A 14,775-nucleotide genomic window follows, 5' to 3' on the forward strand; every position below is an offset into this window, starting at 1 on the left:
AGAATGGATCTCGGGTCTTCTGCAAGAGCAGCAAGCTGCTCTAACTACTTAGCCAGCTCTTCATCTCTTAAATGATTCTAAAATATTTGTGTGTTTTTACTTATGTGTATGAAAGTTGGTTTTTTTTTGTTTGTGTGTGTTTGTCTGCATGTACGTATGCATACTATGTGTTTGTCTGGTGTTCACTCTCCACAGGAGAGTGTCAAGTTGGAAGCAGATGCAGAGATCCACAGCCAAGCACTGGGCTGAGCTCTGGGAGTCCTGCTGAAGAAAGGGAAGAGGATTGAATCAGGGGGGGTTAAGGTCATGACAAGGAAACCACAGAGACAACTGACCTGGGCTATGATTTCCTGTTTTTCTTTTCACTAATAAAATGTGATGTTGTCATGTGACAGGGGTGCAGATTCATCTAAACTCCTCAGAACCTTTGGTGAGTGACAGAGGAGTCACACTGGAGATGGGGATCCTGGCCTGGCCGCTGGAGCCAGGACTCAGCTTTGGAAGACTGCAGCCCTGAACCCCGTGTACTCTGAAGGCTGCTGCAGCCTGGGTGAGCTCACTCTCAAGTCTGAAGCCAACAGTTCTGATGATGCCAAGGGCCCTGGATCTGCCCAGTGTTTCCATGGATGGCATCAGTTTACTGCCCCCATCAGTCGGTCTCTTCTAGCCTCAGCCTGCTCACCCGTGGAGCAGGAATAGCGTAGTATCTACCATGAAATTAAATGAGTGCCATGCCTGGCACACAGCGAATGACATTTGTATATATTAAATAAAATGTCTAAGCCAGGTGGTGGTGGCGCATGCCTTTAATCCCAATACTCGGCAGGCAGAGGCAGAAGGATCTCTGTGAGTTTGAGGCCAGTCTGGTCTACAAGAGCTAGTTCCAGGACAGAGAAACCCTGTCTAGAAAAACCAATAAAATAAATGTCTAGAGACTTTGGAGTAGAACCTTGCTGTGATTTGGGTGAGTGTTCCCCAGGGGGTCCCTATCGTTTTTTTGTTTTGTTTTGTTTTACTCATCTCCCAGCTCCCATATAAATACACAGAGACTTACTATGAATGCCTGGCCTTTGCTTGGCATGTTTCTAGCCAACTTTTCTAATTTAAATTATCCCATTTCACTTTAACTACATTTTGTCTCTGGGCTGTTTAACCTTCCTTTATTCTAAATATCTTTCCTTACTCTGTGGCTGCCTGTGCGGTTGGGTGGATGACTTCTGGCGTTTTCTTTTTTTCTCTCTCCTGCCTAGCTACTGGCTGCTCAGCTCTTTCTTAGACCAATCAGGTGTTTTAGGCAGGCAAAGTAACACAGCTTCACAGAGTTAAACAAATGCAACATAAAGAATGCAACACATCTTTACATCATTAAACAAATACTCCACTTCATAAATGAATGTAACACATCTTAAATATTTTGCAACAGTTCCCAGGGAGGTGGGATTTTGTGGAGGTCCTTCAGTGTTTGAAAGAGTACTCCCAAAGGTAATTGTGGGACCCTGACCTCTGCTTCCTGGCTAATGGTTAGCACACAGGCATGTGTTTCTTCAATCTTTACAATCCGCCATCCTCACCAAAGGCAGAGCCAAGGGACTCTAGGATTGTAATTTCCAAATTGTGTGTTAATTAAACCTTATCTTTTCTCTCTCTCTCTCTCTCTCTCTCCCTCTTTCTCTCTCTCTCTTTCTTTTTTTTTAGTTAATTGCCTCTAGTGCAGTCATTCTCAACCTTCCGAATGCTGTAATTCTTTAACTCTTTAATACAGTTCTTCATGTTGTGGTGACCTCCAACCATAAAATTGTTGTTGCTACTTCATAACTGTAATTTTGCTACTGTTATGAATCTTTTTTTTTTCCCGGACAGGATTTCACTGTAGCTTGTAGACCAGGCTGACCTTGAACTCACAGAGATCCACCTGCCTCTGCTGCCTGAATGCTGGGATTAAAGATGTACACCACCACCACCACCCCTGTTATGAATCATAACAGGTGACCCCTGTGAAAGTGTTGTTTGACCCCAAAGGGGTCATGAGCCATAGGTTGAGAACCACTGCTCCAGTGTTTTGTTGTAATATGAAACTTACTAGTACAACCCCTAAACCATGTGCTCATTGAAATGTTCTAAATTCTGGCTCTCACAGTTTCTAGACATGGCCATAAGCAAGTTATCCAGTCTTCCCAAGCCTTGGTGCCCTGGTCTAGACATGACGACCCTGGAACCCATGGTGTAGGGACACACAGGGAAGGGAGCGGGCATATGCAGGGCTGGGAACAAGACAAGTGCTCCACAAGTGATGGCCCAGCCAGGAACTGAGAAGGCAGAACTCTACTGCCCGTGCCCTGGCCCTGCCCGCCCACCTCCTGTGAGTGACACCTCCCCAACTGAAACACGACTAACCTGTCAAACTCTTCCACAGGTGATTTGAAATCTTCTCAGGATAGATCATCTTGAATCCTTTATTATTTTTCTCATTTATGTACTCTTTAAAAATCACATTTATTTATTTACTAATTTATTTAGTGGGTGTCTATGTGGAGGTCAGAAGACACCTTTGTTGGTTCTCTTTCCACTATGTCAGTCCTGGGGATCAATTTCAGGACATCAGCCTTGACAACAAGTACCTTTACCAACTGAGCCTTCTTGCCAGCCATTCATCTATAGACTTCTGAGATGGTTTTTCCATTTCTCTCAGAGGCAATACTAAGAATGGGCATAGGAACTGTGGTGAGGGCCGGCACTAAGGGAGCTCCTTTGCAGAGGTATCAGGGCTGCTGGCGACGGCTGTCTTTCTGAGTCGGAAGCATGCTGAACACATCCTTCCTGATTTGTATTTTATTAGGAAGTCATATCAGACGATCAGTTATAAAAACCTTAAACATTAAATAAATCATTTTTATCAGACACACGATTCATGGAGGCATACCAGGCTTCTCATGAAGGTCAAAAATGAAGTCAAGTCTGGCATCTCATTTTAGAAACACTTTTACATTTAATACTGTGGAAAAGAAAACGACTTTAAAAAAGCATCATTGATTCCATACAAATGTTAACACTGAGGAATATAGTTTAAGATCTGCAAGGTCAGTGAAATAAGTCATCTTTTATTAAAATATGTCTCTCTCCACCATATACAAATATGTTCACTCTTTAAATAAATATATTATGATTTTATTTATATTTTCTTGTGTGTACATGCTTATGAATGTTCTGGTGTGTGTGTGTGTGTGTGTGTGTGTGTGTGTGTGTGTGTAGGTCAAAGGACAGCATCAAGTATCACTCCTCAGGTGCTGTCCACCATTTTTCTTTGAGACAGGGTCTCACTTGGCCTGAAACTCACCTAGGCAAGCTGCCCTGTGAGTGTCAGAAATCCACCAGACTCCACTTTCCCAGCACTGAGATTACAAGTATGTGCCACACACCCAACTTTTTGTTCCATAGGCTCTGGGGAACAGATTGACATCCTTGTGCTTATAAGTCAAGGCTTTTACCAACTCAGCTTTCCCCCTGTCCACCCCACCCCCCACGCCTCTGTATTTTTATTCTGTATTGTCTGGGGGCCCTAGGATGGAACACAGGGCAGCCCACAGGTCGAGCATACACTTAGCTGCGGAGCCACACTCCAAGCCTTGCTGTTTATGTTTATTTTGATTTATATGTGACTGCAGGTCTCATGTGTGCAGGTGCCCTCAGAGGCTGGAAGTGAGCACGAGATCTGGAGTTACAGGTGGTCATGAGCCACCTGATTTCGTTACTGGCAACTCAACTTAGGTCCTTTGCAAGGACAGCAGGCACTCTTAGTCCCGTGAGCCGTCTCTCTAGGCCCTGGTTATGTATTTATAGTGAAAACTGACTTGACAGCATTCACCTGGTGCTGTGAGGCCATGGACTTTACAAGTGGAGTAAGTAAGAAAAACAAATACCAAAACATCAGGTATAACCAGTGTGGCGTTTTGAATTGGAATGGCTCCATAGGTTTGTAGGTTTGAATGCTTAGTCTCCAGTTGGTAGACTTGTTTGGGAAGGATTAGGAGGTATGGCCTTATTGAAGGAGGTTTGTCACTGGCTTTGATGCTTCAAAAGAGCGGTGCCATTTCCCAGAGTACTTCCTATCTCTTGCTCGCCACTCAAGATGTAAGCACTTAGCTGTTTTCTGCCACCATGCCTTCCTTCTGCAAGCATGGATTCAAACCCTCTGAAACTGTAAACCTAATTAAACCCTTTCTCTTCTAGGTTGCCTTGGTCATGGTGTTTCATTACAGCAATAAGAAAGCAGCTAAGACAACCAGGTCCCACGCAGCAGTATTTGCTTGGTCCTGTCCCGCCTCCACTCAGTTGGCCTCACATGGGGACTTCAGAGTCGTCAGAGGACTCATCTGCAAACAAAAGTTCATCTGGTGGTGGGCTCCCCAAGGGGAGCGTGCTGCTGTGAGACCAGGAGATCCCATTTTTGCTGAGTTTGTCCTCTGGTGAGACAGCATCCTTTCCAGGGGGGGCTGTAGCAAAAGGAGTGGAGGCCACATCTTCCCATTCTTCACCCACCCCGTTCAAGATGTATCTTTCCTCCTGGAGGCTGTTCTCATGAACTTCGGCTGTGACCACGCTGATGGTGGCACTGGGAGCGCAAGAGGCAATGATGGAGTCAGGATCAATGTTCATGTCCAGCCCAGCGAGGGAGGGCCCGTTGGCCAGGCCCTCGCAGCTCTCTAGCAACTGGGTATTGATGTAGATGATGGACTCTTTGTCCTGCGCATCAGGCAGGCTCTCGGAGAGCTTTTCCAGCTGCAGTCTCAAGGTTGAGAAGGTTGGTCGGTCCAAGGGGTCAGCACTCCAGCAAGCGTACATGATGTCATACCTGAGGATGACAGACGAGTGAGTGCCACCTGGGACAGACCCAGATCATCCCTTCCTCCTCACCTAGTCTTGAACTCCATTCTGTTTTAATCAGCGTTCATTCCACCTTTTATGGAAATAAACGAGTTTTTGGTTTGTGTGAAGAGAAATGGTTATTCAACTTTTTGAATGTTTCATGTGTGTGTGATATGTATTTGTGCATGTGTATATAGAGGCTGGGGGTACCTGGTATATTGCTCTATTCCCTCTTTACTTCATTCCTTTCAGACAGGGTCTTTCATTGAAGCAGGAACTTGCTGTTTTGGCTAGACTGGCTGTCCAGTGAGCCCCAAGGATCCACAAGTCTCTACCCCTCACTGCTCTGAGGTTACAGGTGGACCATAGCCATACCAAGCTTCTTACATGGGTGCTGGGCAAGTACTCTTCCCTACAAAGTCATCTCCTCAGCCCCTTGTAAAAAACCAGTAATTCTGTTTCTAAAAATAGAAGATGCACCTCACAATTATACTTACTTTTGCAAAAAAAAAAGGGATTAATGTCCATCAAACTAATCATCTGCTCCGTAAATAAAGTTTTATTAGAACACAGCTATGCCTAGTTATGTGCTGCTGTCTGTGACTGCTTTTGCTACAATTGTAGCACTGAGTGGGGGCTACAAAGACCCTCAAAGCCTCAATTATTTACTATTTGTATTTTACTATGGTGATTTAAATGAGTGATCCCCACGGGCTCATCTATTTGAATGTTTTAGTCTGCAGCTGGTAGACTAAAGGGAAGGACTAGGAGGTGTGGCCTTGATAGAGGAAGTATCCCTGGGGGTAGGCTTAGAGACTCAAAGTCCAGTTGCAAATCTCTCTCTCTCTCTCTCTCTCTCTCTCTCTCTCTCTCTCTCTCTCTCTCTCTCTCTCTCTCTCTCCCTTATGCTTTTGGACGGTCATGGACTCATCTCTAAAACTGTAAGCCAGTCTCCAATTAAATGTTTTCTTTTGTAAGTTGCCTTCGTCATTGTGTCTCTTCACAGCAATAGAAAAGTAGCTAAGACACTTACCAAACAAGTTTGATAATCCCCGTCTTTACCATTAAACAGGATTGTGACCAAGAACGCTGATTTAGTTGGGCTGGTTTAGTTGGAGCAGGGAACTAAGCAAGAAGACCCAGAGCTAGAGTGTGGCACACGAGGGGTGACTAAGTGGCGTGTAGTGTGTGTCACTCCCTTCTGATCTTCCTGACAGCTCTGCCACTGCACTTTATAAATGAAAGCACAGGCCCGGGGCTCATAGGTAGCAGAGGGAAGCAGAGAAATGAGGGTCGGGTTGGGTGAGTCCATCACACAAGTGCTCCTCCAGACCATTCTGCTGAGTTCTCCAGGGGACGTTCCCCTCTGCCAGGCAACATCACCTCCAAGGTCTATTATCATGAAGGATTACAATCGAGGGACACGGGAAGGGTATGACAACTGGAAACTACTGGGCTGTGCAAGAGCCATGCCAGCGTTTCATTTTGATCCTTCCTGCTTTGGGAAATTGATATTAATATCACTGAACAAGCAAACTGAGCGGAAGGCCCGAGGGATGGTTCAGAGGTAAAGAGCACTGACTGCTCTTCCAGAGGTCCTGAGTTCAACTCCTAGCACCCAAATGGCAGCTCACAACCATCTGTAGTCCCATGGGATCTGATGCCCTCTTTTGAATACGTAAAATACACACATAAATACACCTTTAAAAAGAAAAAAAGAAAATTGACCCGAGTCTAAATTATCTGATTCATGCCGATTACTGGTTTCTCAGGAACAGAGACGTGCAATTCCCATTTTTACATTTACATATAATCTATAGATCCTTGGGTTAATCCTAGAAAGTGTTAGTCCTCATACACAGCACACAGATCTCATCTGTGCACACGTGACTTTCATTGGTCTAGTTCAACCTTATTTACCGGGACTGTTACTTGCTTCTGGAACGTGGAAAAGGAGTGGAACCTCAACCCAGAACTCCACCCTGACACCCGTCTCCCTCACAGTCCTGTTCCATCTTTGCCCCAGGAGTTCCTTTTAGTCTTCCTAACTCGCTCTCAGTAGCTAGTCACTTAGACGGGGCAAACAACCTTTGCTCCTGTATTTGAGGTTTTCACACCATCCGTCAATTTGCAGGCCTCCAATTTTACAGAGGGACTTACTTGTTTGCTCAGCTGGGCTTTGAGAAATTCAGTCCTTAGGGACATAACATCCTTTTCATTACTGTTCCCATGCTGGCTAATTCCCTTCCTCTTACTCCACGTCTTAGAAGAAAGCGCTAAGTGACCCATCTTTAGAGAGAAAAGTAGCAGTGCTATCGTGAAATTTATTTTCCTTTTCCTGTCTAATACTTTATGAGAATATAAGTGTGATATAGTACATATATATGATATATGAGAAGGACCTTGTTGCATAGCCAGGGCTGGCCTCAAACTTTTGACCTTCCTGCACAGCATACCTCACTATGCCCATTTTAAATATGACTTTCAAAGATATGATAATGGGCTAGGAGACCACAGGAAGATGGTATCCAGAAGCAATCCATTACCAGATTAAAATTGTAATTATCTGTCTGTGTACTTAGGATGGTACCAGGGCCTGTGCATACTAGGCAAGTTCTCTACCACAGAGGTACCCCAGCTTGTGATTATAATATTTGAGAATCTCTTTGGTTGCTGTCTAAGCAATGGAGGAGAACCCTTGGAGAAGGGAGTTGAAGGTTCTACCCCATACACTGTATTTATGTTATGATGTCATCATGATGGGAATGAAATCCCTGGTTTCTGTGATGTCAGTGTCAGAAATGGGAGAGGAAGGAGATGGGGATGCTTGTTTGTTTTTTAAAGTTTTATTTATTCTCACTTTATATGTACAACATATGGGTGTTTTTTCCTGAATGAATGTCTGTGTACTGTATGCATGCACTGCCCACAAAAGCCAGAAAAGGTGTCAGGTGCCCTGAAACTGGAGTTACAGACTGTTAACTGCCATGTGGGTGCTGGGAATTGAACCCAGGTCCCCTTGAAGAATAAACAGTTTTGTTCTGTAATAACCAGTGTAATTGGTGAGAGATACCTCTTCAGTTCTGCTTTCCTTCCTTCCTTCCTTCCTTCCTTCCTTCCTTCCTTCCTTCCTTCCTTCCTTCCTTCCTTCCTTCCTTCCTTCCTTCCTTCCCTTTTTGTTTCTCTTTCCCTCCCTCCCTCCCTCCCTCCCTCCCTCCCTCCCTCCCTCCCTCCCTCTTTCCCTCCCTCCCTGCCTTCTTTCCTTCCTTCTTTTTTTTTTTTTCCAAGACAGGTTCTTGTAATGTAGTACTTGGATCTTGAAACTTACTATATAGAGAAGGCTCACCTCAAACTCAGAGATCAGCCTGCCTCTGCTAGGATTAAAAGTGTGTGCTACCATGCCCAGTGAGGAAAGGAATTCTAGATTCTGAAGAATAACTGCTGGCCAACAGGATCCTGTGGGGAATAAGACTGACAGAGGATGAAGGAAGGGTTCTCGTGCCATGGACCACTGTAGACAGCTGGTGAGGAAGGCTCAGAGGATGCCAGGGGGGTCATAAAGAGCACAGCTTAGGGAAATGTCCTACAGAAGTTGATCGAAGCATAGCAGAAAGTGGCATCCGGGGTAGCAGGAAGCAAGACTGACAACATTCTGGTCCTTCCATGATAGGAGTGATACTGTGAGGAGAGGTGACCCTCTGAGGAGCAGGCTTGGAGAGTAGGGACCAAGGGGCTCTGTGACTGAGATCTGTCTACCCCCCAGCCCCGCTTCTCCTTCTATTCCTGGATCTTTTCCTCACTCCCTTATCTCTTTGTTTTACAGTACCGGAGACTGAGCATAAGAACTTGTGCAAGCTAGGCCAGCTCCCTCACCACTGAACTACATTCGTAGTTGATGTAGCTACATTTCAGATAGCTCAAAGAAGCCAAAGAGTAGCTGCACACAGGAGTGCATTCATCCCAGCCAGGCTCGGACTCCGAGAAGCTCAGAATATTCATTTTGTGTTTTCTTTTTAAAAAAGAATGTCCCAGAACAGGAAGCACAGAGGCCTCTTTGGGAGATGCTGCTGCTTGCCAGCAAACACATAGGACTCAGAAATAAAGCCTGCTTCACCAGACTGCTGACCAGAGTGCATCTGCAAGCCCGGGGCATGCAGCCATTAGGAACATGGGGACTGTAGCCTGCTACAACCACCTGGGTCCCCCGCCATAGAAGGGGAGCTGAGTCTGTCTCTGCCACCTAAAAAGTGTTCTCAGAGAACACCAGCTCAGCAGTCTCTTGTTTTAGTCTGAAGTGAAACACATAAAAACCACAGTGTGACACAGCTTAGACCTCACTCAGACCCAGACTGACCTTTGCTAATGTCAGCTTCTGCTGGTATAGGGGGATGGCTCAGAAAGAAACCACAACAAAACTTCCTGGGCAGTGTGGCTACATAGGAAAGCTTCCTCATTTCCAGAAGCCAACATTTCATTAACACAGCCCTTTATAAAACTACCGTGAAACCCTAGAACGAATCAAATCAGGACTTTAAGATGTTTTCAAGAGACTTACATACAGCCTTTGTTTCTGCTCAGTATTAGATTTCTTCAACCACAAAGCGGGCTGTGGCTGGGAACAAAACAATCTTCCTTGTGTTTGGTTTAGAGTCTGAGCCATAAATGGACCTAGGGTGTTGTGTACAAGGTGATCTAGCCCTGTGTGCAGAATGGGGCAGCAGGGACAGAGCTTGGGATGGGCCTGAGGGTCTTGCATCCCATACGCTGCTCCATGACAGAGTTAGTTCAGGCCTATGTTTTATTAATGTTCTTACTAAATATGATGAGAATATCCCAAGCCCATGGCCCTTGAAGGAACCTCACCATCAAGGCGGTAGTGGCGCATGCCTTTAATCCCAGCACTCAGGAGGCAGAGGCAGGCTGATCTCTGTGAGTTTGAGGCCAGCCTGGACTACAAGAGCTAGTTCCAGGACAGGCTCTAAAAGTACAGTGAAACCCTGTCTCGAAAAAACAAAACAAAACAACAAAAACAAAACAAAACAAAACAAACAACAACAACAAAAAACCCTGTATGTCATCACTGCAAGACATTGTCTTGAAAAGCTCAGAGTGCTTGGGGAGATCAAAATGGAATGACGAGGCTGGGAAGATGGTTCAGTGGATAAAACACTTGCGTCACAGGCCTGAGGACCAGAATTTTGATCCTCAGCATGCATACAGTTAAAGTGGCTCGCCTACATTCCCAGTCATCAGAATGTGAAAAGTCAGGATGCTTGGGGACAAGCCAGCTTGCTAGACAAGTCAAATCCCTGAGCTCCAGGTTCAGCCAGAGACTCTGCCTCAGTAGATAAAAGTGGAGATCAATTGAGGAGGACACCAATCTCAGTCTCTACATATGCGCATGTATACGACACACAGGTGTACACCCCACACATGCAAACGCACCACGATGGTTAGTGTTATCCACTTGTCAGACTCCATATCATCTGGGAGATGAGCCTAGGAGCATGGCTGTGAGATATGATCTCGATTACCTTAACTGACATGGGATGATTCTTCTTAACTATGGGCGGAACCATTCCCTAGGCTGGTGATCCTGGACTGTATGAGAAAGGGGGCTGAGAAACAGCAAGAATTCTCTACTCTCTGTTCCCTATTGTGGATGTGATGCGACCAGCTGTGTCAAGGTCCTGTCGCCTTGACCTCCCTACTGCGATGGACAGTACCTTGAACTGTGAGATGAAATAAACCCCTCCCCACCTCGGTTGCTTTTGTCAAGAGCCACAGTTCTCCGAAGAACATACATTATGTTGCTTATGATACGAGGGACAGAGAGGTTAAGCCAGCTGCCATGGCCATGCATGTGTGTCCGGCTCTAACACCTGGGTCTCCTTCTATGATGCATGGCACTGAAGACAGAGAGGTCTGTCTTGATCGGCTGTGCTTTGTGATGGGAGTTGGGACAGTTCACACCTGGATAAGCACAGGTCTTCAGGGAACATTTTAAACGTAGGATTTCTAGGTCCACTTTGTGCCAATAGCACCACAGCCTCTAGGCACAGGACTAAGCAATTGCATTGGCAGAATCCTTCCCAAGCCAGTTTGCTCTCAAAGGCCCTGGTCCAGGTTCCTGAGTGTGAGCAGTATGTTTGAAGGCATAGGGGAAAAGGAGGACTGGGTTCAAAGTGAGTAAGGGCTAAAGGATCCCAGTACCTCATATACTATAAAGCAAGCCTATTTATTGGCAGCGTCTACTTCCTAGTGGTTCTTAGATTGTTGTTTAGAAACATATACTGGTACCTTGTCTCGACTGTGCCCATTGATGGAGGTTGAGATCTTTTGGATAAGTGAGCCACAGTGGGCTCACAGGAGCTGAGCATACACTACCACCTGCATCAGGAATGCCTGCTGGCCCGCTTCCATGAGCAGCGCTCTCTGCACGGGCTCTCCTGGCTAACAGTGGGCCCTACTCGCCCTAGCCATGCCTGTGGCTCCCAAGTCACTGCACAGCCAGGTAGCCGCCCCCCGCGCAGAAAGCCCGGTGACATACGGATGCTCACTTACAGTTCATCCAGGCAGTCCTCCGGCTGCTTCAGCCTGTGGCCATGGAGAAGGTAATCATACATTTCATGGTTCTGGACTCCAGGGTAGGGAGTCATTCCCCGTGTGGCTATTTCCCACATGGTCACGCCAAAAGCCCACTGAGAACAAAGCCACAAGAAGTTAGGACAGAAGTCTTTCCACGACTGCTGAATGGATGTTTTCATGGGGAAAGGTCATTTCCTTAAAGCTCTGGTGACGAAGCACAAAGCTGGTAATTATGCCTGCGGCCCACTGTTCTCCCAACAAAACAACATGGGGGTGAAGCCCCGTAGTTCCCCATTTGTACCAATGCTATTCTGGGAAACTTGGCTAAAGGCAGATAGAGCCCCATCCCATATCAACACTGCTCATTTCGCTGTTATCCTTTTGCTGTGGAGTGCTTCCTTCCCCCAAGCTTGGATCAAGGGTGTAACTACATAGCATCTTCTATAGAGCAGATGGGTTCCAAAGGCTACCAAATGAACTCATTCAATCTAATGTGACTATCTCAGTTATGGGCAACAAGTCATTCATTTGTAGGAAAGAAACAGGGCAATCTCTGCAGGTCATATGTGGAGCATAGGTTTCTGGATGTGAGCACTTCACCACAATCTACTGTGCCGGAATTAAAGCTTCTACAAGATATAAAAGTCAGGTTTAATGGTGCACATTTGAAATCCCAGCTGCCGAGGAGGCTGAAGCAGGAGGATGGGGAGTTCAAGGACTTTCTAGGTTACAGAGATAGACCCTGCTTAAAAAAAAAAAAAAAAAAAAAGGCAGAGAGGACTGTAGAAGTGGCTCAGTGATTATGATCACTGTCTGCTCTTCTAGAGGACCTGGGTTCAATTCCCAGCACCCACATGGGGGTTCACAACCATTGGTAATTCCAGTTCCAGGGGATCCAGCAGTCTTCTGCCTCTATGGGCCCTAGGCACACACATGATGCACAGGTATACATACATGTAGGCCAAACATCCATACACATAAAAATTAATAAAAAGTAAAGGGGGCTGGAGAGATGGCTCAGTGGTTAAGAGCATCCATTTTGACTCATAATCACCTGTGATTGGCTCAGGCTCCAGGGGATCTGATGCCTCTGGCCTCTGAGAACACCTGCATACATGTGCAGATACACATACTTATACACATAATTAAAATAAAATTAAGTCTTAAAAGTATGGAAGAGCGAGGTTGAGAAATTATATTAGAAAGTTCTTGTAGCATGTGCGAGGTCCTAGGGTCAATTCCAGGACCACAGAAAGCAAACAAATGAGTAAATGAGTTACACTAAAGCATGGTCCGAGCATGCTGCCAACCCTCAGTTTATCAGAGCGTAATTCTCTGCGTCATCACTCTCAGCCATTGCCTTCAGTGTGTCCCCACCTTTGTCAAATAAAGTTGTATACACACCACGTCACTTTTGCTCGTGTAGACTCGGTCAGCCAGGCTCTCTAGGGCGATCCACTTCACAGGCATTTTGGCAATGCGGCCTTGGCGGTAATAATCACCACTGTAAATCTTCTTCGAGAGGCCAAAGTCTGCTACACAGACTGTCATGTCATCTCGTAACCTGTGACGAACGAATTCGGGTCCTCAGCAACCTCAGGAGGGAGAGCATTTAATCCCAGGTCTGCATCAATGCATGAAAAGCAACTAAAGACACAGGGAAGTTATAGATGCGGCTCAGTTCTAACTGTGCTTGCTTTGCTTCCCAGCACAGCATAAATGGGAATGGTGGTGCATGCTTCTACTCCTAGCACTTGGGAGGTAGAAGCAGGAAGAGAGAAGGCTCGATGTCATCCTCAGCTGCTTGGTAAGTTCAAGGCCAGACTGGGATTCATGGAGAGGAGAGGAAGGGAAGGAGCAAGAAGGGAGAAGGAAGGAAGGAAGGGAGGGAGGAAGGGAGGGAGGGAGGGAGGGGAAGACATGGAGCCCATGGGTTTAGAGTAAGGGATTGCTTTAAGATCAAAGACACAGGAAATAATAGGCACCAGGCATCTCTGTATTCCATCACTCTGTCCCAGGCACAGAGGCTGGAAGCACTAGGGTGGGGGGGACAGAGAAATGGCAGAACAGGTGTAGAAGAAACATCATCTCCTCCAGGTCCTTTTGTGGATGACATCATGCCATGGCCATCCTGCTTCATGTCTGGAGCGTGGAGGGGAGGCACAAGAGGAGGTGAAGCCTGGGAGGTGTGGGAAGCACACAATGAAAGATGCGGCTGAAGGATTTCTTGCTAATGTGGCCAGCTGTTGGAGGAATGAACTGGAAAATTGAAGGGAAATTGCAACCATAGCCCAAGCTAGTAAAACAGGTCCTAAACAAGCAGGAAGAGAAGGGAGACAGAGAGGAGACAGGGAAGGGAGGAGACTGAGCTACTTGTTTGCCTGACATTAACTTTGTTATTTTTAATGACAGAGTATCATGTAGCCCAGGTTGGCCTGGAATGTGTCTTGCAGTTGAGGATGACTGAACTGTGGATCCTCCCATCTCCATCTTCTGAGTGTGGGGAGTACAGGTATGCACACCCTAAAGTCCCACACTTTCAGTTCAGGGCAAACTAGACAGGCGGTTCTCCTATGTGGCAGGAAAAACATGAAGGAAATATTAAAAGAAAACTAACATCTCATGATTCTCTAGCCACAGTTGAAAAGCAGTAACAAACCCCAAATTCCCCTGGAGTTTTCAAAACTGAAGTAAAAGGGGAAGGGGATGCGGTTGAGAAGTGTGAGTGGCCATCTCTACTGTCAAACCTGTGACCAAGAAAAACACACATGGGTCACTCCCTCTTCTCACAACGGGGAAGTTAAAGTCAAGAAACAGTTATGGTGTTTAAAGATTGCCATCAGGTGATGGCTCTGTTGAAGCATAGTAAAGAAACGGAGAGAATTCAAGTTCAGAATTCTTTTTTTTTTAAACATTTATTTATTTATTTATTATGTATACAATATTCTGTCTGTGTGTATGTCTGCAGGCCAGAAGAGGGCATCAGACCTCATTACAGATGGTTGTGAGCCACCATGTGGTTGCTGGGAATTGAACTCAGGACCTTTGGAAGAGCAGGCAGTGCTCTTAACCACTGAGCCATCTCTCCAGCCCAAACTTTTGTTTTCTTAAAACTTAATGTATGAAATTGCTAATTTTTGGTTTTGCCTAGATTTTTTTTCTCACTAAAGCAAAATTTTCCTATTTCATTCAGTTTTTGTTTTGTTTTGTTTGTGTTTTTAGTTTTGGGAGGCAAGGTTTCGTTATGTAGCTGAGGCTGATCTGAACTTGCTATGTAGACCAGGCCAGCCTAATACTTGGCCTCAAAGCAGTCATGCCTCTGCC

At 45.8% G+C, this 14,775-nt stretch overlaps 1 protein-coding gene across 1 annotated transcript in view; it reads right to left on the reverse strand.

Annotated features, from left to right (window-relative positions):
* Positions 1-2,963: 2,963 nt before the first annotated feature.
* Positions 2,964-14,775, reverse strand: part of Mertk (MER proto-oncogene, tyrosine kinase) — a 100,772-nt gene continuing 88,960 nt past the window's right edge. The window contains exons 17-19 of the mRNA XM_050133782.1: positions 12,856-13,015; positions 11,428-11,564; positions 2,964-4,849 (exon numbers count right to left, since the gene is read on the reverse strand). Of these exons, the coding sequence (XP_049989739.1) occupies positions 4,336-4,849; positions 11,428-11,564; positions 12,856-13,015 (811 nt within the window). The 3' untranslated portion in view covers positions 2,964-4,335. The remainder of the gene's footprint in view (positions 4,850-11,427; positions 11,565-12,855; positions 13,016-14,775) is intronic.

Source organism: Alexandromys fortis, unplaced genomic scaffold, assembly GCF_014885135.2.
Source record: "Alexandromys fortis isolate MF-2015 unplaced genomic scaffold, M_Fortis_MF-2015_v1.1 scaffold_6, whole genome shotgun sequence".
In the NCBI taxonomy this organism is placed as follows: domain Eukaryota; kingdom Metazoa; phylum Chordata; class Mammalia; order Rodentia; family Cricetidae; genus Alexandromys; species Alexandromys fortis.